Source organism: Hippopotamus amphibius, chromosome 8 (assembly GCF_030028045.1).
Source record: "Hippopotamus amphibius kiboko isolate mHipAmp2 chromosome 8, mHipAmp2.hap2, whole genome shotgun sequence".
Taxonomy (NCBI): domain Eukaryota; kingdom Metazoa; phylum Chordata; class Mammalia; order Artiodactyla; family Hippopotamidae; genus Hippopotamus; species Hippopotamus amphibius.
In genome coordinates, this window is record NC_080193.1 from 65817353 (window position 1) to 65837629 (window position 20277).

The 20277-nt window shown below is 35.1% G+C and overlaps 1 protein-coding gene across 2 annotated transcripts in view; it reads left to right on the forward strand.

The window, feature by feature from the left end:
• Window positions 1-20277, forward strand: part of EPC2 (enhancer of polycomb homolog 2) — a 110534-nt gene that overhangs the window by 26895 nt on the left and 63362 nt on the right. The window contains exon 2 of one of the 2 annotated variants that reach the window (XM_057746275.1): window positions 16937-17096. The exons of the other annotated variant lie outside the window; for it this stretch is intronic. Coding sequence (XP_057602258.1) covers window positions 16937-17096 — 160 coding nt within the window. The remainder of the gene's footprint in view (window positions 1-16936; window positions 17097-20277) is intronic. 2 annotated transcript variants of the gene reach the window in all.

Sequence of the window (20277 nt, forward strand, 5' to 3'; positions counted from 1 at the left end):
ATCATGCTTTTCATCAATATGTCTTATATTTAGACTTCATCTGGTATTATTTTTCTTGTTCCTGAAGGACTTCTGTTAACATATATTGTAATGCAGGTCTGCTGGTGATGAGTACTTTCAACTTTTGTACATCTAAAAATGTCTTTATTTACCTTTTTTGTGTGGTAAAGCACATGATATAAATATAACATCTTAACAATTTATAAATGTGCATTATAGTCTGTTAACTATGTGAATTGTACAACAGATCTCTAATTTTGCCTTTGTTTTTGAAAGATATTTTTGCTGGATATAGAATTGCAGGTTGACAGTTTTTCCTTTTACTATTTTAAAAAATGGAGCTCTGGTCTTCTCATTTGGATTATTTCTGGTGAGAAATCAGACGTCATCCTTACCTTTGTTCCTCTGTGTGTTAACATATCTTTTTTTTCAGTCTGGTTAATGGGAGCAGGTGATCTTTCTGGCCCTGGGTGACAGGCACTGTTCCCTCTAATCCTTTGTGATAGTTCATTCTCCACTGTTAGGTAGTTTCTTCACACACAAGTGCTGATGAATATTTTGCTTCATACTCCAGGGAGCCCTCTGGGTTCTCTCTCTGTATAGTTCTTTTCCTCTCTGGTACTCTTCCCTATGCACTTTAGGTGCCTTAGTCTTCCTGGACTCCGTCTCCTCAACTCATTTCCATTCTCCTGCTCCACAACATGGAATACTCTTTGAAGGTAGTAAGATGAGGCAGTAGTGGGGCTCACTGGTTTTGTTTTCCTTCTCTCAAATATCGTCCTTTATTGCCTGATGTCTAGTGTCTGGAAGACCATCGTTTCAACTCTTCTGCCAGATTTTGTTGTTGTTGCTTCAGGTATAAGGGTAAATTCATTCCCTGTCACTTCCTTTTTTTTTTTTTCTGCAATTTTTTAGTGTGATAAAAATTCACATAATGCCTAATTCACCATACTAAGTTGTACAAGTTCAGTGGGTTTTAGTACATTCATAATGTAGTGCAGTGTCACAACTGTATGATTCCAGAACTCTTGCCTCACCCTAGAAAGAAACCCCATACTGATTAATCACTCTCCATCCTACTCATTCATCACCCCACTCCTTAATAACCACTAAGGTACTTTCTTTATGGATTTGCCTATTTCTGAACATTTCCTATAAATGAAATCATACAATATGTGGCCTTTCGTATCTGACTTATTTCACATAGTACAGTGTTTTAAAGGTTCATCCATGTTGTGGCATACATTAGTACTTCATTACTTTTTATAGCTAAATAATATCCACTGTATGTATTTCATCTTTGTTGGAGTGGAAGTTAGCTGCTGAAGCCTTTAACTGGTTTCTGCTGCTGCTTTTATTTCCCGTAGAGTCCATATTTGATCTCGGCAGGAGATTTTAATATGCGGCAGATTTAGAATCAGATTTAGAAAGTTAGAACTAGAAGAGAAGCAGGTTTAATTAGAATAGGATAAGGACCTGAGTCTTTTTCTGTGTCTTCCTCCATCTCTTCCTTTCATTGATCATGAAAGGGATCAATTTAAGTGGTTTTAAAGATAAGCACTGGTTGCTTTTTTGTAGTACATATTTTTTGAGTGAACGGTAGAAAATGTAGAGAAGAAAATAGAGACCAGCTATAGTTTCACTACCTAATACTTTGGCATATTTCTTTCCAGCTTTGTTTTTTAACTTTTTAATTCTGCATTTATGCATGCTATGACCTGTCATTCTATTTACCTCATTATATTTGAGATTATCTTCAACACATGATTTTTTTGGCATGCTTCTATTAATCCATAATGTGTAAGCATTTTCAAATATCATTAAACTGCTTTTCAAGAAATTTTAAATGGCAGTATATAAGTTTATCATGGATATACTAAACTATAATTATGCCAGTATTGGAGATAATAAGGTTGTTTCCAGTTTCACTTATAATTATTGTGTAAAAAATGGGTTAACTGTTAGAAAGTTTTTGAAGGTTTAGAAACATATCACCAAAATGTTCTCCGGAACATACCAACTTACAGTTTAACACACTCAAGAGCACTCATTCTTGAAAATGTCTGTTGCACTCATCACAATTTCTCCAGCATTGTGAATAATAATTGCTTTACCAGCATGCTTTATTTACATCAAATTTTTGTTTACATCAGAAGTTGTTTTTTCTAGATTTTTAAAATCAACTTTATTAAAGTATAATTTACATACAGGGTAGAGCGTTTATTTATTTAATGGCTGTGCCACTCATCGTAGAGGATGTTAGTTCCCTGACCAGGGATGGAACCTGCTGTGCCCCCTGCAGTGGAAGCTTGGAGTCCTAACCACTGGACCGCCAGAGAATTCCCGTAAAGCATTTATTTTGTTTATGGTTCTGTGTTTTAATAAACAAATATACCTGTGTAACCACCACCCCAAACAAGGAATAGCACATTTTCATTCCCCGCAGAAGTTCCCTTTAACTTATTTGCAGTCATATCTTCCACCCCCTTTTCAGGCAACTACTAATCACTATAGATTAGTTTTGCCTGTTCTCAAACTTCATATTTAGGGAACCTTGCAGTACGCAGCTGCTTGTGTCTGGTTGTTGCTTGTTGTACTTTTGAGATTCATTTATGTTGTGTATAAGATTAGTTTGTCTCCCCCACCTCCCTCCTTGTTTCTTTTAACAGAGTAGCATCCCTTTGAATGAATGTATTTACTTTGTTTATCTATTCACCTGTTAGTGTGCATTTTTTATTGTTTTCAGTTTGGGGCTGTTGTGAGTACATTCATGTGCAGGTTGTTTATGGACACGCATTTCACTGCTCAGGTACACACTTAGCAGGAGGATTGCTGGGTCATGTGATAAGTGTATATTTATAAGAAACTGCCCAACAGTTTACGAAGTGGTGATATCATTTGACGATCCCACCAGCAGTTGATGTTGTTGGTTTTTAAATTTTAGTCATTTTGTGGGTGTGTAGTCAGAACTGTCTGTGATTTTATTTTGTATTTTCCTGAGAAAAAGATGTTGAACATCTTTTCAAGTGCTTATTGGTCATTCTTGCATCTTCTTTTGTGAAATATGTGTTTAATTCATTGGCTCACTTTCTTTAAAAACTGAGTTGTTTTGGGGACTTCCCTGGCAGTCCAGTGGTTCAGACTCCGAGCTCCCAATGCGAGGGGCACATGTTCGATCCCTGGTTGGGGAACTAAGATCCTACATGCCCAACACAGGGTTGTTTTCTTATTATTGAGTTATAAGAGTTCTTTATATATTCTGCATACAAGGCGTGTCACATATTTATTGTGAGTATTTCCTTCCCCAGTCTGGCTTGTCTTTTCATTTTCTTAGGAATGTATTTTGTTTTGTTTTGTTTTGTTTTGTTTTTTGGCGCACGGGCTTAGCTGCTCCGCGGCATGTGGGATCTTCCTGGAGCAGGGATTGAACTCATGTCTTCTGCGTTGGCAGGCGGATTCCCAACCACTGCGCCACCTAGGAAGCCCAGGAATGTATTTTGAATAGCACAATTTTTTAATTTTGAGGAAATTCAGTTTATCAATTCTTTCATTTATAACTTCTGTTTTACGTCCTAAGAAATCTTCACCAAACCCAGGGTCACTAAGATTTTTCTCCTATATTTTCTTGTATATGTTTTACAGGTTTAGGCTTTGTGTTTAGGTCTGTGACTTATTTGTGAGTTAATTTTTTGTGTATAGTTTTGAGGTAGGAGTATAGGCTTATTTTTTTCCCAAACTGACATCCAGACAACTTGTTGACAAGACTATGCTTACCTCCATTTACTTCCCCAATTAATTGGCGCGTTTGTTTAAAATTCATTACGTGTATGTGTGTATTTGGGTCTATGTCTAGACTTCTCTTTTTTCCATTGCTTTATATGTTCATCCTTATGGTGGTAACACACTGTTTTGAATAATTTAGCTTTATATTTTGTAATGTAGCTTGTAATCAGGTTATGTATACTCAAATTTCTTTCAAGATTATTTTGGCTATTTCTTTTGCCTTTCCATATGAATTTTAGAATCAACTTGTCCATTTCTGTTAAAAAAAAAAAAAGCCTATTGGGGTCTTGATTGGGATTGTGTTGAGTCTCTAATCAATTTTGGGGGAAATTTATACAAGTCAATTTTTTGAACAGTCTTGAGCCTTCCAATTCATGAACATGCTACATCTCTCCATTTGTTGATGTGCAAGTTTTGCACATATTTTGTTAAACCTGTCCCTAAGTATTTAGTGGTTTAATGCTGTTGTAAATGGTAATTGCTTTTTATTTTCATTTTTCAGTTGCTCTTGTATAGAAGTACAATTGAGTTATGAATATTGACTTGCAGTCTTGTTAAGTTCACTTTTTAGTTCTAGTAGCTCTGTTAAGATTCCCTAGGATTTTCTCTCTGCACGATCGTATCATATGCAAACAGTTTTACTTCTTTTTTTCTAATCTGCATGCCCTTCTTTTTCTTTCCTTACTGCACTGGCTAGAAACTCAGGGAAAATGTTGATTAGAAGTGGTAAGAATAGAGTTTTTTGGCTTGTTTTTCATCTTAGAGGGAAAGAATTCAGTCTTTGACCATTAAGTATGATGTTATCCGTAGGTTTTCCATCATGCTGCCTGCCCTTCAGTTCAGATCGAGGGCATCTTTTTCTTGCTTTCAGTGAATTTTTTCTTATGAATGGGTGTTGAAAAAAGGTTTTGAATTGTCAAAATTTCTAATTTTTTTTTGCTTTTGTTCTTAAAATTTCATTATTTTGAATATTGCACCTTAGTGATATGTTTTAATGAAAACGAGAAACTTTTATCCTTGACAGTGTGCCATGGACTATTCGGAACACCTTATTAACTTATATAATCATCACAACAATCCTTTGAAGTATATATGGTCTAAATTTTACAGATGAGCTTCAAATCATTATTTTCAAAAGGAACTTAAATTCCTTTCTTTCCCAGTCACCTTCATTGTAGACATATGAATATTCATTTCTAATAAATTAGGTTTATTTATTGTTTCTCTTTGTGTTCCAGTTTGGGTTCTCTTCACATAGTCGTTAATTCTGATTATTTTTAGAGCATGTGAAACATTAACAGGGTTCTAAAATTCAAAACTGTCAAAGGGTATATGTTCAGAGAACTGTCACTCCCTCCTTACCCTTTCTGCATTCGTAATACCCTGTTCTTTGTGATTCTTAGCTAATATATAATCAATTTTGTGGAAGTTCCACGAGTACTTGAGAAGAAGGGCCGCTGGGTGTAAAGTTTGATAAATAGCTGTAAGATCTACCTTATTAAGTTGCTTAGGTCTTTGCTTGCTCTTTGTCCACTTGATTTGCCCTATGTTGAGAGCTGTCATGAGTGTCTTTATCTGTCCTTATGTATCCGTAGCTTATGCTTCATAAAATGATTATTAGATCATAAATTATTATTGATATATTAATGTGTATAGAAATTCAAAATCTTTGTTATGAATTGTGAGATTTGGGTCATGCTTAATGCTCTTTGGCTTGAATTCTACTTGTCTAATATTAGGTTCTGCTTGTCTTTCTTACTGTCTTCCATTGCCTGATAAACATTTATCTGTTCCTTTTACTCTTTCTGACTCACTTTTTGTTGTGGTGTGTGTGTGGGGGGGTGTTTCTTGTATAAAGCATATGGTTGAGTCTTTGGTTATGAGAAAAAGTGAGAATCTTTTTGTTTTCATAGGTGAGTCTGCTCACGTTTATTGATATGACTATGTTTGATCTCAATTCTTTCATAATATTTAATTTTTTTGTATTATGTTATATTGGCTAGTTTCTTTTTTTTATTTTACTGTCATCTTTTTTTTCCTTCTCCCATTTTTAGTTGCATTATTTCCACTTTAGTGTGGAGATGTTTGTATGTTAGTCCCCTGGCCTTTTCCCCATCTTTGAGATATATATATGTGTGTGTGTGTGTGTGTATGTATATATATGTATATAATCTTGCTGAAGTTTTCCATTCATATCTTGGTTGGATGAATCCAAGATAAAGATGGGTTACACTAGTCATTTGTGGCTGTTGAGCATTTGAAATATGACTAGTCTGAATTGAGATGTTCTATACTTGTAAAGCACATGTGTTACATACGGTTTCATAGACTTGGTGTGGAAGAAAAAAAATGTAAACTATCTCCATACCTTTTTATATTGATTACATATTGAAATGATAATGTTTGGGTGTTTATATTGGCTTAAATAAGATATATTATTAAAATTAATTTCATCCTGTTTCTTTTTACTCTTTGGTGTGACTACTAGAAAATTTAAATGTGTGACTCACATTTGTGGCTTCCATTATATTTCTTCTGAACAATGCTATTCTAGTAGATTCCTCAAAAGTCCCCTGCAGAATTCCCTGAGTACTTTGGGTAGCCTTGATACTTGAAGAATAACTTAGCTGGTTGTAAAATCCTTGATTCATACTTTATGTTCATTGAGGTTTCTGAAAATGCTGCCTCATTGATGCTTCGCTTTATATGTTATTTTTAAAGTCTGATGTTCATCTGATTCTTTTGGCCTTTCAAAAAGTTATTATTGTATGTTATTGTTACCGTTGTCTGGAGGCTTTGATAATTTTTAAAATTATTTTTGAAATACTTTTATTCAAATGTATGTCAGAGTCTGTCGTTCTGGGTTACGTTTGCCAGGTACTTTGTGAACTTTTTTTATTGTGGTAAAAAGTGCATAACCTAAAATTTAGTATCTTACTCATATTTAGGTGTGCAGTAGTGTTAACTATATGCACAGTGTTATACAACAGATATCTAGCACTTTTCTCATCTTGGAAAACTGAAACTCTGTACCCATTGAACAACTTCCCTTTTTCTTCTCCCCCAGCCCTGGCAACCACCACTCTTCCTAAGAATTCGACTACTTTAGACCTCATATAAGCAATGCAATATTTGTCCTTTGGTGACTAGCTTATTTCACTTAGCATAATATCCTCAAGGTTCATGTATATTGTAGCATGTACCAGAATGTTCTTCCTTTTTAAGGCTAATATGCCATCATATGTATGTACCACAGTTTGTTTATCCATTCATCTGTCAATAAACACTTGAGTTGCTTTTACCACTTGGCTATTGTAAATAACGCTGCAATAAACATGGATGTGCAAATATTTCTGCGAGATCCTGTTTTCAGTTCTTTTGGATATATATCCAGAAGTGAGATTACTGGATAATATGGGTAGTTCTGTTTTCTTATGTTAATAAGCCTTCCAGTCCATGAACATAGGACATCGTTCCATTTACTTATATCTTTCTTAATTTCTTTCAGCAGTGTTTTGTGGTTTTTAGTGTACAAGCTTTTTATTCACCTCCTTGGCTAAGTTTATTCCTAAATATTTTGTTCTTTTTGATACTGTTAAGATGGGATTGTTTTCGTAATTTCCTTTACAGATTGTTCATTGTAGAGAAATGCAACTGACTTTTGTGTGTTGATCTTCTATCTTGTAACTTTGTTCAGTGCATTTACTAGGTCTAACTTTTTTTTTTAATGTGTGAAATCTTTGGGATTTTCTACATAAAAGATCATGTCATCTGTAGGCAGAGATATTTTTACTTCTTTCTTTCCAATTTGGTATTTCTTTTTCTTGATAATTGCTCTCCCCAGGACTTCCAGTACTGTGTAGAATAGAAGTGGCAAAAGCAGGCATTCTTGCTTTGTTCCTGATCTTAAAGGAACAGCTTTCATGTTTTCACCATTGAGTATATTGTTAGCTGTGGGTTTTTCATATATAGCCTTTCATATGGCCTTTATTATATTGAGATGATTTCCTTCTCTTTCTAGTTTGTTGAGTTTTTATCATGAAAGTGTTGAATTTTTTTATTATGTCATTTGAAATAATCATGTCCTCCATTGTCTTATGGTATATTACATTGACCATTTTTCATATATTGAGCATTCTTTTTTTTTAAATTTTATTTTTGGCTGCATTGGGTCTTAGTTGCTGTGTGCAGGCATTCTCTAGTTGTGGAGAATAGGGGCTACTCTTCACTGCAGTGCATGGGCTTCTCAGTGCGGTGGCTTCTCTTGTGGAACATGGGCTCTAGGTGCACAGGCTTCAGTAGTTGTGGCACACAGACTCAGTAGTTGTGGCACATGGACTTACAACTACTGTTCTGCCACACGTGGAATCTTCCCGGACCAGGGGTCAAACCCATGTACGCTGCATTGGCAAGCAGATTCTTAACCACTGTACCACCTGGGAAGTCCTATTGAGCATTCTGCATTACAGAAATAAATCCCACTTGGTCATTATGTATAATCACCTTCATATGTTGTTGAACTTGGTTTACTAGAATTTCGTTGAGGACTTTTGCATTGATATTCATCAGCAATATTGGTCTGTAGTTTTTGGATTAAAAAAAATTTTTTTTTCTTTTTAGTTGTATCCCTCTGCCTCCTCCCCCTTCCAGTTTTATTGAGATATAATTGACACATAACATTGTATTAGTTTAAAGTGTACAACATAATGATTTGATGTATGTGTATGTTGTGAAATGATTACCACAATAAGTTTAGTTACCATCTATCTCCTCACATAGTTAAATTTTTTTTTTCTTACGAGGAGAACTTTAAGATGTACTCTGCTAGCAACTTTCAGTTATACAATACTGTATTGTTAACTGTAGTTACCATGCTGTACATTACACCCCTGGGACTTATTAATCTTATAACTGGAATTTTGTACCTTTTGGCCACCTTTACCCATTTCCCTATCCTCCACCCTCCTTGTAGTATCTTTGTCTGATTTTGGTATCAGAGTAATACTAGCCTCATAAAATGAGTTTGGAAGTTTTCCCTTCTCTTCAATTTTTGTAGATTTTAAGAAGGATTGTAATTAAGTCTTTAAATGTTGGTAGAATTCTAGTGAAACCATCTGGTGATGAGCTTTTCTTTGTTGAGAGGTGTTTGTTTACTGATTCAGTAGATTCAATATCTTTAACTATAGTTAACATTTTTAATTTTTTCATGATTTAGTCTTGGTAAGTTGTGTATTTCTAGAAATTTTTCTGTTTCTTCTAGATTATACAATTTGTGGGTGTATAATTGTTTGTGGTAATCTCTTATGACTCCCCCTGCCGTGGTATAGGTTTTAATGTCTCTTTTTTCAGTTCTGATTTTTGGTATTTGAGTTTTTCTTAGTTCACCTAGCTAAGGGTTTATCAATTTTCTTGATCTTTTCAAAACAACTTTTAGTTTCGTTGGTGTTTTTTTAATTTCTCTATTCTTAATTTCATTTATTTCTGCTCTAATCTTTATGATTTCCTTCCTTCTACTAATTCTGGGTTTTGTTTGTTCTGTTTCTAGTTCCTTGAGGTGTAAAGCTAGGTCGTTGATTTGAGATCTCTTCCTTTTTAATGTAGGTAGGAATTTATTGCTATAAACTTCTGTCTTCATATTGCTTTTGCTGCATTCCTTAAGTTTTGTTATGTTGTATTTTCATTTTCATTTGTCTGTTTTCTAAATTCCTTTGTAATTTCTTTCTTGACTCATTGATTGTTCGAAAGTATGTTGTTCAGTTTCTACATATTTCTGAATTTTCCAGTTTTCCTTTTGCTGTTGATTTCTAGTTTAATTCCATCATGGTTGGAAAAGATACTTCATACGATTTCAGTCTTAAATTTGATAAAACTTGTTTTGTGACCTAACATGTGGTCTGTCCTGGAGAATGTTCTGTGTGAGCTTGAGAAGAATGTGTACTCTGCTGCTGTATGGTGGCGTGTTCTGGTGTGTCTAATAGGTTCTGTTGGTCTTTGTGTTGTTGAAGCCCTCTGTTTCCCTGTTGGTATTCTGTCTGGTTGATGTATTCATTATTGAAAGTGGGATATTGAAATCTTCTAGTATTATTGTATAACTGTATATTTCTCCCTTCAATTCTGTCAATGTTCGCTTTATGTATTTGGGTGCTCTGCTGTTATGTGCATATATATTTATAATTGCTATAGCTTTCTGGTGAACTGACCTTTTTATCATTGTATAATGTGCTTCTTTGTGACTTATGACAGTATTTGACTTAAAGTTTTTTTTTTGTCTGATATAAGTTCGGCCAACCCTGCTCCCTTTTGCATAGAATATCTTTTTCCATCCCTTCACTTTCAGGTTGTATGTCCTTATCTAAAACCAGTCTCTTTTAGATAGCATGTAGTTCGATTTTGCTTTTTAATTTGTTCTGTCACTCTGTTTTTTGACTGGGAAGTTTAATACTTTTACATTCAAAGTAATTGCTAATAGTGAAGGACTTACTTTGCTATTTTGTTAGTCATTTTCCTACCTCTTTGTAGTTATTTTGTCCCTCTTTTCCTCTCTTGCTACCTTTTATATTTTCTTGGTTTTTGTATCCATTGACATAGTTTTTTTTTTCTTTTTTTCCATGACCTCTTTGAACACTTTGTTCATCATAACTATCCATTCTGTTTCCTTTTTTTTTTTAAGCTCTTTGTTGGAATATATTTGCTTTACACTCTTGTACCAGTTTTTGAGGTACACCAAAGTGAATCAGCTGTATTTATACATATATCCCCATATCCCCTCCCTCACACGACTCCCTCCCCTCCTCCCTGTCCTGGCCCTCTAATACATCACCCATCATCAAGTTGATCTCCTTTTGTTATACAGCAACTTCCCACTAGCTATCTCTTTTACTGTTGGTAGTGTAAATATGTCTATGCTACTCTCTCACTTCGTCCTAGCTTCCTCTTCGCCCCGCCCCCCAGCCCCATGTCCTCAAGTCCATTCTCTACACCTGTATCTCCATTCTTGCCCTGTCACTGGGTTCATCAGTACCATTTCTTCAGATTCCATATATATGAGTTAGTATACTGTATTTGTTTTTCTCTTTTCTGGCTTACTTCACTCTTTATGACAATCTCTAGGTCTATCCACCTCATTACATATAGTTCAATTTAATTCCTTTTAATTAATTAATTGGCTGCATTGGGTCTTCATTGCTGCACAGGAGCTTTCTCTAGTTGCAGCGAGCAGGGGCTACTCTTCATTGTGGTGTGTGGGCTCCTCATTGTGGAGGCTTCTTTTGTTGTGGAGCACAGGCTCTAGGTGCACGGGCTTCAGTAGTTGCAGCACACAGGCTCAGTTGCTGTGGCTCTTGGACTCTAGAGTGCAGGCTCAATAGTTGTGGCACACGGCCTTAGTTGCTCCACGGCGTGTGGGATTTTCCTGGAGCAGGGATTGAATCCATGTCCCCTGTGTTGGCAGGCGGATTCTTAACCACCTTACCACCTGGGAAGACCTGATGTAGTTTTATGTTTGTTTTTTATGCTTTTATCTTTAAAATTTTATACCAAATTTAAAAGTGGTTAATGCCACCACCATTGTGGTATTATAAAATTCTGTATTTGTCTATATATTTACCTTTACTGGAAAGTTTATGCTTTTCAGTGCTTTTATGTTACTGTCTAGTGTCTTTCTGCTTTAACTTGAAGGACTCTGTTTGGCAATTCTTATAAGGCATAAGACAGGTCTACTAGTGATTAAGTCCTTCAGCTTTTGTTTATCTGGGTAGGTCTTTATTCCTTTGATTTTTGAAGGACAGCTTTTCCAGATGTAGTATCATGGTTGGCAGTTTTTTTTTCCCTTCAGTGCTTTGAATATATTATCCCACTACTTTCTGGCCTGTAATGTTTCTCATGAGAAATTGCTGATAATCTTATGGATGTTCCCTTGTACCTGATGACTTGCTTTTTCCCTTGCTGCTTTCAGGACTCTTGTCTTTGACTTTTGACAGTTTGATTATAATATGTCTTAGTGTAGGCTTTTTTTAGTTCATGCTAGTTGGAGTTCTTTTTCTTTAAGCTTTTTGAATTTGGATGTCCTTTTCTTTACTTGGATTTGGGAAGTGTGGGGCCATTTATTTCTTCAAATAAGCTTTCTGTGCCTTTCTCCTATTTTAGGGCTTCCATAATGTGCATCTTGATCTGTTGATTATATGTTTCTTAGACTTTATTCATTCTTTTTTCTGTTTGTGCATCTGACTCAATAATTTCAGATGATCTCTGAGTTCACTGATTCTTTCTTCTGCTTGATCACGTCTGCTGTTGAATCCCTCTGGTGGCTTTTTTTTTTTTTTTTTTTTTTCTTTTTCAATTCTCTTATTGTAATCTTCAGGTCCAGTTTTTCCGTTTGGTTCTTTTTTATGTCTTCTGTGTCTTTCTTGACATTTGCATTTTGTTTATGCATCATTTTCCCTGATTTTGTTTAATTTTCTGTTTGTGTTCTCTTTTAGCACATTGAACTTTATTAAGATGACTATTTTAAACTTTTATTGTCAGATAATTCACAGATCTCCATTTCTTTAGCATCAGTTTCTGCAGGTTTATTTTGTTCTTTTGATTGACCCCCCCCCTTTTTTTTCCTGTTTTTTCATGTGCTTTATTTATTTTTTTGTTGTAATTTGTGCATTTGAAAAAGTAGCCACTCCCAGTCTTTATGGATTGGCTTCATACAGGGTAAGACCTTTACCAGTCAACCCAGGTATGGAGTCTGGAAGCCCCTCATACCTTTTCTGGACATACATCTTCTCTGGGCATGTGCACATAATTTTCCAGTTAGAGAGGTTTATTGGTTTCTTTATCAGGAGCTTGTAATCTTTTGCTCCCTCTGGTATTCGTCAGCGGTACTGCAAGTTTTCTGGTGTTGCAGCAAGCCTCCAAGTTCTTTTTTGTCCTTCACAGCCTCCAGGCATCCAAAGAATGTTGATTCAGTCAGCCTTCTGAGTTAAGTGACAGAAGATAATTCCTTGGGCAGCTCCCCAAAAAGCTGGAATGTTAGCCACATGTTCCACTCTTCTCTTTTCCTTCCAAGGGAGAAGCTGTGAGCAGAATTGTTTTCTCCTGATTGCCCTAAGCATTATCATACCCTGTCTGGTGATGCAAGTTCTTCTGTACCATCTTGCTTCATGTTGGGCTTTTTTTGATAAGGAGATTTACATCTTTTATCTTAAATACTAGTTCTGTAGCATTTTCTCTTTTTTTGTTTTGTTTTTCAAGGACTTCAATTATATGAATGTCATTTCTTCTTTGCCTGTTTTTGTATCCTATCATCTTTCTTACTAATTTTACTTCTTTCTTCACCATATTTTTATTCTCTTGGCTGTTCTATTTTGCACAGGGCTTCTAGTGATTTTAGTTTTCATCTCTGAGGTAATTGTCTTTTTCTTTCTTTCTTGAGTTCAGTCAGCTCTTTCCATTTTTTTCCTGAGTCTTTTGCCCTCATCTCTGATCTTAGTTTTTAAGTTTCTTATTCAAAGCTATTTTTTCATATCCCTAAGTGCTTCTTTTGGGGATATTTAAGTTTGGAGCATTTTTCTTCAAGTTTTCTTCTCCATCTCCCCTTTGGAGTAGAGAGAGTTTGTTATTAGATGTATGATTGAATCTTGTTTTTTTGGTTTTTAACAACAACAATAATAATAATAGACTTACTAGGTTTCCTTCTGTTCATTTAGATTTGGGGTGATTTACAACATTCCTAGTTCAATGGTGCCCTCTTCTGTCTGTGTAGACTGTGTAGAATGATCTGCTTTTGAGGAGTGGGACAAAAATAGCTTGTCTCCTTCTGATTCTTTCTAGCTAGTGTTTCAAAGTCCCCATCATTTTTTTTTTCTGCAAGACAGGTGAGGTGGGCTAAGTTTTTATCTTTTTTTCTCTGCAAGGATTTGAAACTTTCTCTTTTGATTTTGGTCTCCCAGAATTTTTCTGCACTCTTTTTGTGCTGATGGCTCATCTCTCAATTTGTCATTGTGGCTTTTTAAGTTTCTTAGTCCTTTACTAGTAAGTTTCCTGTTGTCGTGAGGTAGAGTAGATAAATGTAGTTATTCAGTCAGCTATCTTTTTTTTTTCAGTCTCTATCTTTAATTGGGAATTTTGGATGCAAATTTTTAAAATATCAGTGAATAGTGTTTGACTTTATATGCAGCCTGAAACCCTGCAAGTTGGGGCATGAGCTTGGCAAGATGGAAAAGAGACTTACAAATAATGATTCAAATTTCAGTCATACTGATTTCTCTCACAGAAATCATAGACTCTTAGTTTACTCATCTCCAAAAGAAAAACTATTTCTGCCCTGTACCTTGTAGGATTGTGTTTGGTATTTATTGTACATGACAAGAAGTCATTATTTAGCATCTTTTAGTTTGCATTTAATGGCTTATCATGTACTTTCATGTGTTACTAGGAAAAATATACAGTGCAGAGACAGTATAATATCTCTAGGAGAACACAAAAAATGTTTAGGTATAATATTGTAGGTTTCAAAAGAATATTTCAGAATGTCAGAGTAACAATGGGAAGTGATTTTGTGTATTTTGATGGAAAGTTCCTTCAAGATGTTAAATTTCCATAGCAATTTTTTTTTAGTTTATGAAAGTAATGTAGATTTCTTTACATTTCTTTACATAGAAAATTCTGAAACTGCAAAAGGGCACACAGAAGAAATAGTATTTTGTGGAATGTTCTAGTCTGTATTCTTCCAGGCTTTTTCAGGTCAATAGAGGTCTACATTATGTTGGTTTTTTTTTACCACTACCTAAGAGCTCCATTTTATGGATGTAACATAATTTATATACTAATTATGTATTTATTGCTATTTAGGCTTTTTTTTTTTTTTTTGGTGTTATAAACAGTGCCATGATGAGCATTTTCATTTGTTCGGCATTGCTCATTTATTTGTTTCCTTTGATGAATTCCACTAGTGGAGTTGGTGACTCAAAGGCATGCTTTTGTAAAAGAAAGGAAATTAAGAAACACTTGGTTTTTGGTTATTTTTTAAAATTAGGTAACCTCGCCAATGTATAATGCAGCGTGTAACAAGGAATTAGCATTACTCCTATCAATAAAATGACAAATTCCCCAATAAAATGACAAATCAAAACTCTGGTACCTACTTCCACGCTTTTGTATGTTTGCCAGTGATTATTGCTGTTATATGAAACACAGTCCTCAAGAAGCCATTGTTTTTTTCTGATTTTTTTGGATTGAGAGACTGGTAATCTGGGGAAGGAAATGATAGTTGAGAATTTATTCCTAGAGCTAGATTTGGTCTGTAAATTAAAATGGGAGTGTTTATCAGACTTTTCTAATAAGGATGGAATAATCAAGGAACACTGGAATCAGAGTCCTGAAACTCGACTCTCTTGTGTATCATTCCTGTTTGCTAACAGCAAGTCACTTGTTTCTTGAGTCTCATTTACAAAATGGCATAATATCTTCCCCTGGTCCCAAGATTGTAAGGAGCTGATAGGCATGTGATTGTGGGTGCACTTTGAGAACTATAAAACGTTACATTAATGCAGGGTGGCATTGCATATTGCATCACTTTCTTTAACCAGAAGAGGTGAAATATCATCAAGGTAATAGGAAATATAGGCTTAGTTAATGCTAGAAATTGCTGGCCTCACTCAAGGCTTGGCTTCCCAGTTTCTTGATGCTGTTTGTGTTTGATCCCCTCACAATTTCTTAGTCAAAAGTTTTTACTATGAATAGATTTTAACTAAATTGATAGTAATATTTGTATGGGGAAGGGTACTTAGTGCTCCAACCTGGGATTCTACCCTATGAAGAAAAACATATTTCTGCCTTGCAGTGAAGGTGAAGAAACTCTCAACTGTAAGCCAGCACCTACCCTCAAGTCCCTTTGTTCAACTGCTTGCCTTTTATTGAATGCCTCTGGGCTTTTGTCCATTTTGGATATTCTGTTTTCTCTGCCTGGATTGTTTCTTCTTTTCCTTTTTTGCCTTGCTAAATTTCTATTGATCCTAAAACTGTTAGTTTACATTTTACTTTCTTTGGACATATTTATCTATCCTCCCAAAACGAGTGGTTTGACTAATTGAAAAAGGACATGCTTGTCAAGCTCAGATGTGATTGCATACTTAGATATATCTCTCTCTTCCACTAGCTAAGTGCCTGAATGGCAGAGTCTTGTCTCTCATTCACTCATTAATTCTCAGTGACAGGAGAAGTATCTGGTGTCTACCGGGTGCTTTGAAATGTGTTGAAAGGATGGCTACTGATAAATAAACCTTAATTTATGCATTGCAGCATAGCCAGTACTCTTTTAGATAAGGAAATCACAGAAGGCCTCTCTGATGAGACTCGAAGGAATTTCAGAATCAATCCATTTGGCTATTTTGGAACCTTAAGGAGAGGAGACAGTGTGGCTAGAATAAAGTTTGTGGGGAGAGAAGAAGGAGATAAGGTCAGAGAGATATAAAGCCTTGTGTAAGTCGTTGAGTGATTTTAACCTTTAATGTGAATATGAAGGAGATCCTTTGGGGAATGACATGACCTAATTTATCCTCCACAAGGTTAAGGTGGTTTGTTGGTAATGGTCCATAGTGGGTCAAGGGAGAAAGTATTCATTAAGTGGTGGAGGTAATGAAAAGTTACTAGAATCTGGGTGTATTTTATAAGAACTTTTTGTTTCACCTTTGTTAAAAAATATTTCCTGCCATGATATTAATATAGTCTGTTGAATACATTTTTATCTTTGAGTTATTCAGAATTTTGTACTGTTGAAGTTTCAGTTGTATAAATGAAAAAGATACTTAAAATCTGTGATACAAATTCTTTTCCTGTTATTTGTGTGTTTTTCTGTAATCTGGTATTGGTGATAAACAGCAATTAATTTATCAAACAAGGGATCAATTTTGTAGTAATTGAATTTGTGAATAGTTAATCTTAAAAAATTCTACTTACTAAAATTGTAATCATCTAAGGTGGTATCTGCATGAGTTACAAGTATTAAGGAAGAATGATGGCAGTGTTTTTTGAAGGTCTGTGGCAAACAGCGATTTATAATTGACAGAGCACTTTGCAATTATTAAACAAAGTAAATTTTAAATAGAATTTTGTGTTGAATTGACATTATTAAAACAACTTATGTTGCCTGCTTTACATTTTCCAGGAACATCATTTACAGCGAGCTATTTCAGCACAGCAAGTGTTTAGAGAAAAAAAAGAGAGCATGGTCATTCCAGTTCCTGAGGCAGAGAGCAACGTCAACTATTACAATCGCTTGTACAAAGGAGAGTTTAAACAGCCAAAACAGTTCATTCATATTCAGCGTAAGTTTGTTAATTCATTGTTTTCTGTTTGTAATTTAAAGTTATCAAACAGTGAAAAATCCTTTCTCTGTTTTTGCCCAAAGAGATTTTAATTTTTCAGTTCATACCCACTGATTTATAGAAATGTAAAACACGAAAGAATAAAATCCCTCTGTGCTTACATCTGAACTTCAAGATCATTTTGAGTGTGAGTTGCATTTGGAACATTTGATGGTTATGTAGTATAGGATTTTCATTGGCACTTAAACTTTATTATACAGCTAAAAGGTGGTAGATTACCATACCCAAATAACATTTATTTTTCAAGGCCTAGTGGCTATAATGCTGATTAGGGGCAAGTCTTCTGAAATTTTTTAGAATTAGATTCTACACCTCTACCTTCATGTAGTTTTTATGGAATTCTAATTCTGCTTCCTTTGATCCTCTTATTTTTCTTCCCATTGTTACTGTTTAAATGGTCACCATCTCTTGCCTTAAAACTGTTTTGCTAATCTCCTGACTGTTCTATTTACTATCCACCATCTCCTACCCTTACCCTCTTCTAATCTATCTTCTCTACAAAGTCTGCTGGCCACCAGAGTGGCCTTCCTGAAGTGTCCGTCTGATCAAATTATGATCTGGCATAAAATCCTGCAGTTGTTCTTTATTCTACAGTAGGAATTTTCAGCTAATTTTGCAGACAGATGCTGGTGTCTTGGTATCTTGTCTGGTTGTGTTCAAAAAAACCTTGAGTATTTTGTTAAAATAGAGATTCTAGGGCCCTGCTTCAGGCCTACCTGTATGAAAATCTCTGGTTTGCAGCCTGTTAATAAATATTTTTAAGAAGTTCTCTGGGTAATTTGGAAACATCTCCCGGTTTAAGACTGAATATAACATCCACTATTTGTTATTGATTCTAAGAGGTGCATTTGTCATATTTGAAATGAGATTGCATCTTAAATTGCTTTTCTCCTGGATAAAAGTCTAGTTTGTCTAAAGAGAATTTCCACTTGTTTTTTGCCAGGCATCTGGGGACCAACCTGAGACTACCTTAAAGTCTTTGCTTTTTTGTTTTGTTTTATTTGTTTTAGGACCACACTGGTAGCTTTAGTTTTATTTGTTTGTTTTTAGACCACACAAGTAGGCTGTAGACCTGCTTGGAATTCACTTCTCAAGGAGAGATTTCCTCCTGCCCCCTCCTTCCACCTAAGGGCAAGTTGAGAAGTATAGTTTCATGCTGTTCCTTTCTGCATGGCTGGTTTATTTCTTTATCTTACCCTGAGGTTGTTGCCCTTTGGTAGTATAGCTTTATGCAAGAGTATTCTACTAAATTTATTAGTAGACCCCAACATGAAGCTTTTTTTCCCTTGCTTGCAGTATGTAAAGTAATGGTGCATCTTGTAATTGATGGCAGTATAGATTTGACAGAATTCAGTAATAGCTAAATTCTCTAATTTGAATACAAGGCCTTTTGTTATTTGTTACCTGCTAGCCCTTTAACCTCATTTCCTGTTGCTCTTTCCCTCACTCTTTGTACTGTAGGGAATAACTTAAAGTTATTCACTTTTGCCTTGTTGGTTCACATTTTCTTGCATGTGCTCTTCAAGTCTTCTTTCCCTTTCCTAGCTCATTTAAGACCTAACTGTAGCTCATTTAAGACCTAACTCCTTTTTGAAGCTTACCCTGATTTCTCATTCTACCTTTCTTCTTTGCTTATCTCAGTACCTTGTACATACCACTGTCAGAGGACTCACCATACTTTATTGCAATTATTTGTAACCATTCTTTCTCTCCTGTTAGACTGTGAGCTCCTTGAGGGCAGGGACTGTTTTATTTTCCCTTTGTATCTTTAGAGTTAAGTGCATGGCTTATAGATGTTCAATAAATGGCATGTTTGTTGACTGGTTCAGTTGTTTTTGAATGGCTTAGAAGCCTTTAAGTGTCAGAAACATTTTCCGGAGACTTTTCCCCTAAGCATTCAAGAGAAACACACTTGTAAAAATTGTGTGATTTGTTTTCTCTGTGTCTTTGACTTTAAGTCCCTTTAGCTTGTTGAATTTTCCTTGTCTTTGTATCAGGAACAAGGTAGCTGTTCTTAATAGGAATTTTAAGGTTTTTTCAAGCCAACATACCCCCCACACACACCTTTTTTTTGTATTTTAATAACAGTGTGGCTGGACAGTAGGACCATTTGTAAAAGCCATTCTAGGAAACTAAGAACCAGAAATTGGATGTAACCCATCTTGGTCAGACCCATTAGGTACAATAAACATTAATCTTGTGTTGATTTTTTCGTTTCATTTTATTCTTTGTTGTAATAAATTGAATAAAAATAATAGAAAATTATTTTAACTATTTCCTTTTTTTCTCTTTTAGTCTGTTAGCATATATATTTTATATATACTATACTAAATTGTACTACACATACAATTTTTTCTGCCTTTTCTACTTATATTTTAAGTTCCTCAGGTTTTTATGTAGTCTTATACTGTCATTTTTAATGTATATATAATTTTCCATCAAATTTGTATTTTGTTATTTGCTTACCTCTATGCTTGTTATTGTCTTTAAGTTTGCCTGTGCTAAAATTTAAACTCATGTTATTGTTGACTTTTTTCAAGGAAGGTTTGAAAATTTTTTGGCATAATTTCTTTCTAATCCCTTAAATATAAGGAATTTCAGAAAATATTGCTCTGGATTTTTCTTTTTATTCTTTTAATGATAGATATGAAGGAATTGCCTCCCATTTCCCTGGTTAGAAAAGCACAGTTGCTGCAACAGGGCAGCTTAACTCAGGCCCATCACATTGCTTTCCAGGACTTTGGCAGAAACCTTTGTATTGGTCTCTCTGCTCTAGTCTTCGTACCTTCCAGTCCATCATCCACACTGCTGCTATTATGATTGGTACCCATTTAGAATTTTTCAAAGACTCACTGTTGCCTATATGATAAAATTTTAATATATTTGATGTTTAAGGCCCTCCTTTGCACCTGTTCAGTCACAGTCTTCCACCATGACACCAACCTCATTGAAATGAACTGTTGGAGGTCTGCTTCCTCCTCTGGACTGAGAACTTCTCAGGAACAGAAGCTGCATCTAAGTCACCATACAGTCCCACAGTACAGTCTCAATACACCGTCCCCCCCCCCCCCATTCCTCTAACCCTTCACACTTTCAACTACAATAATAATAAGCTCCTTTT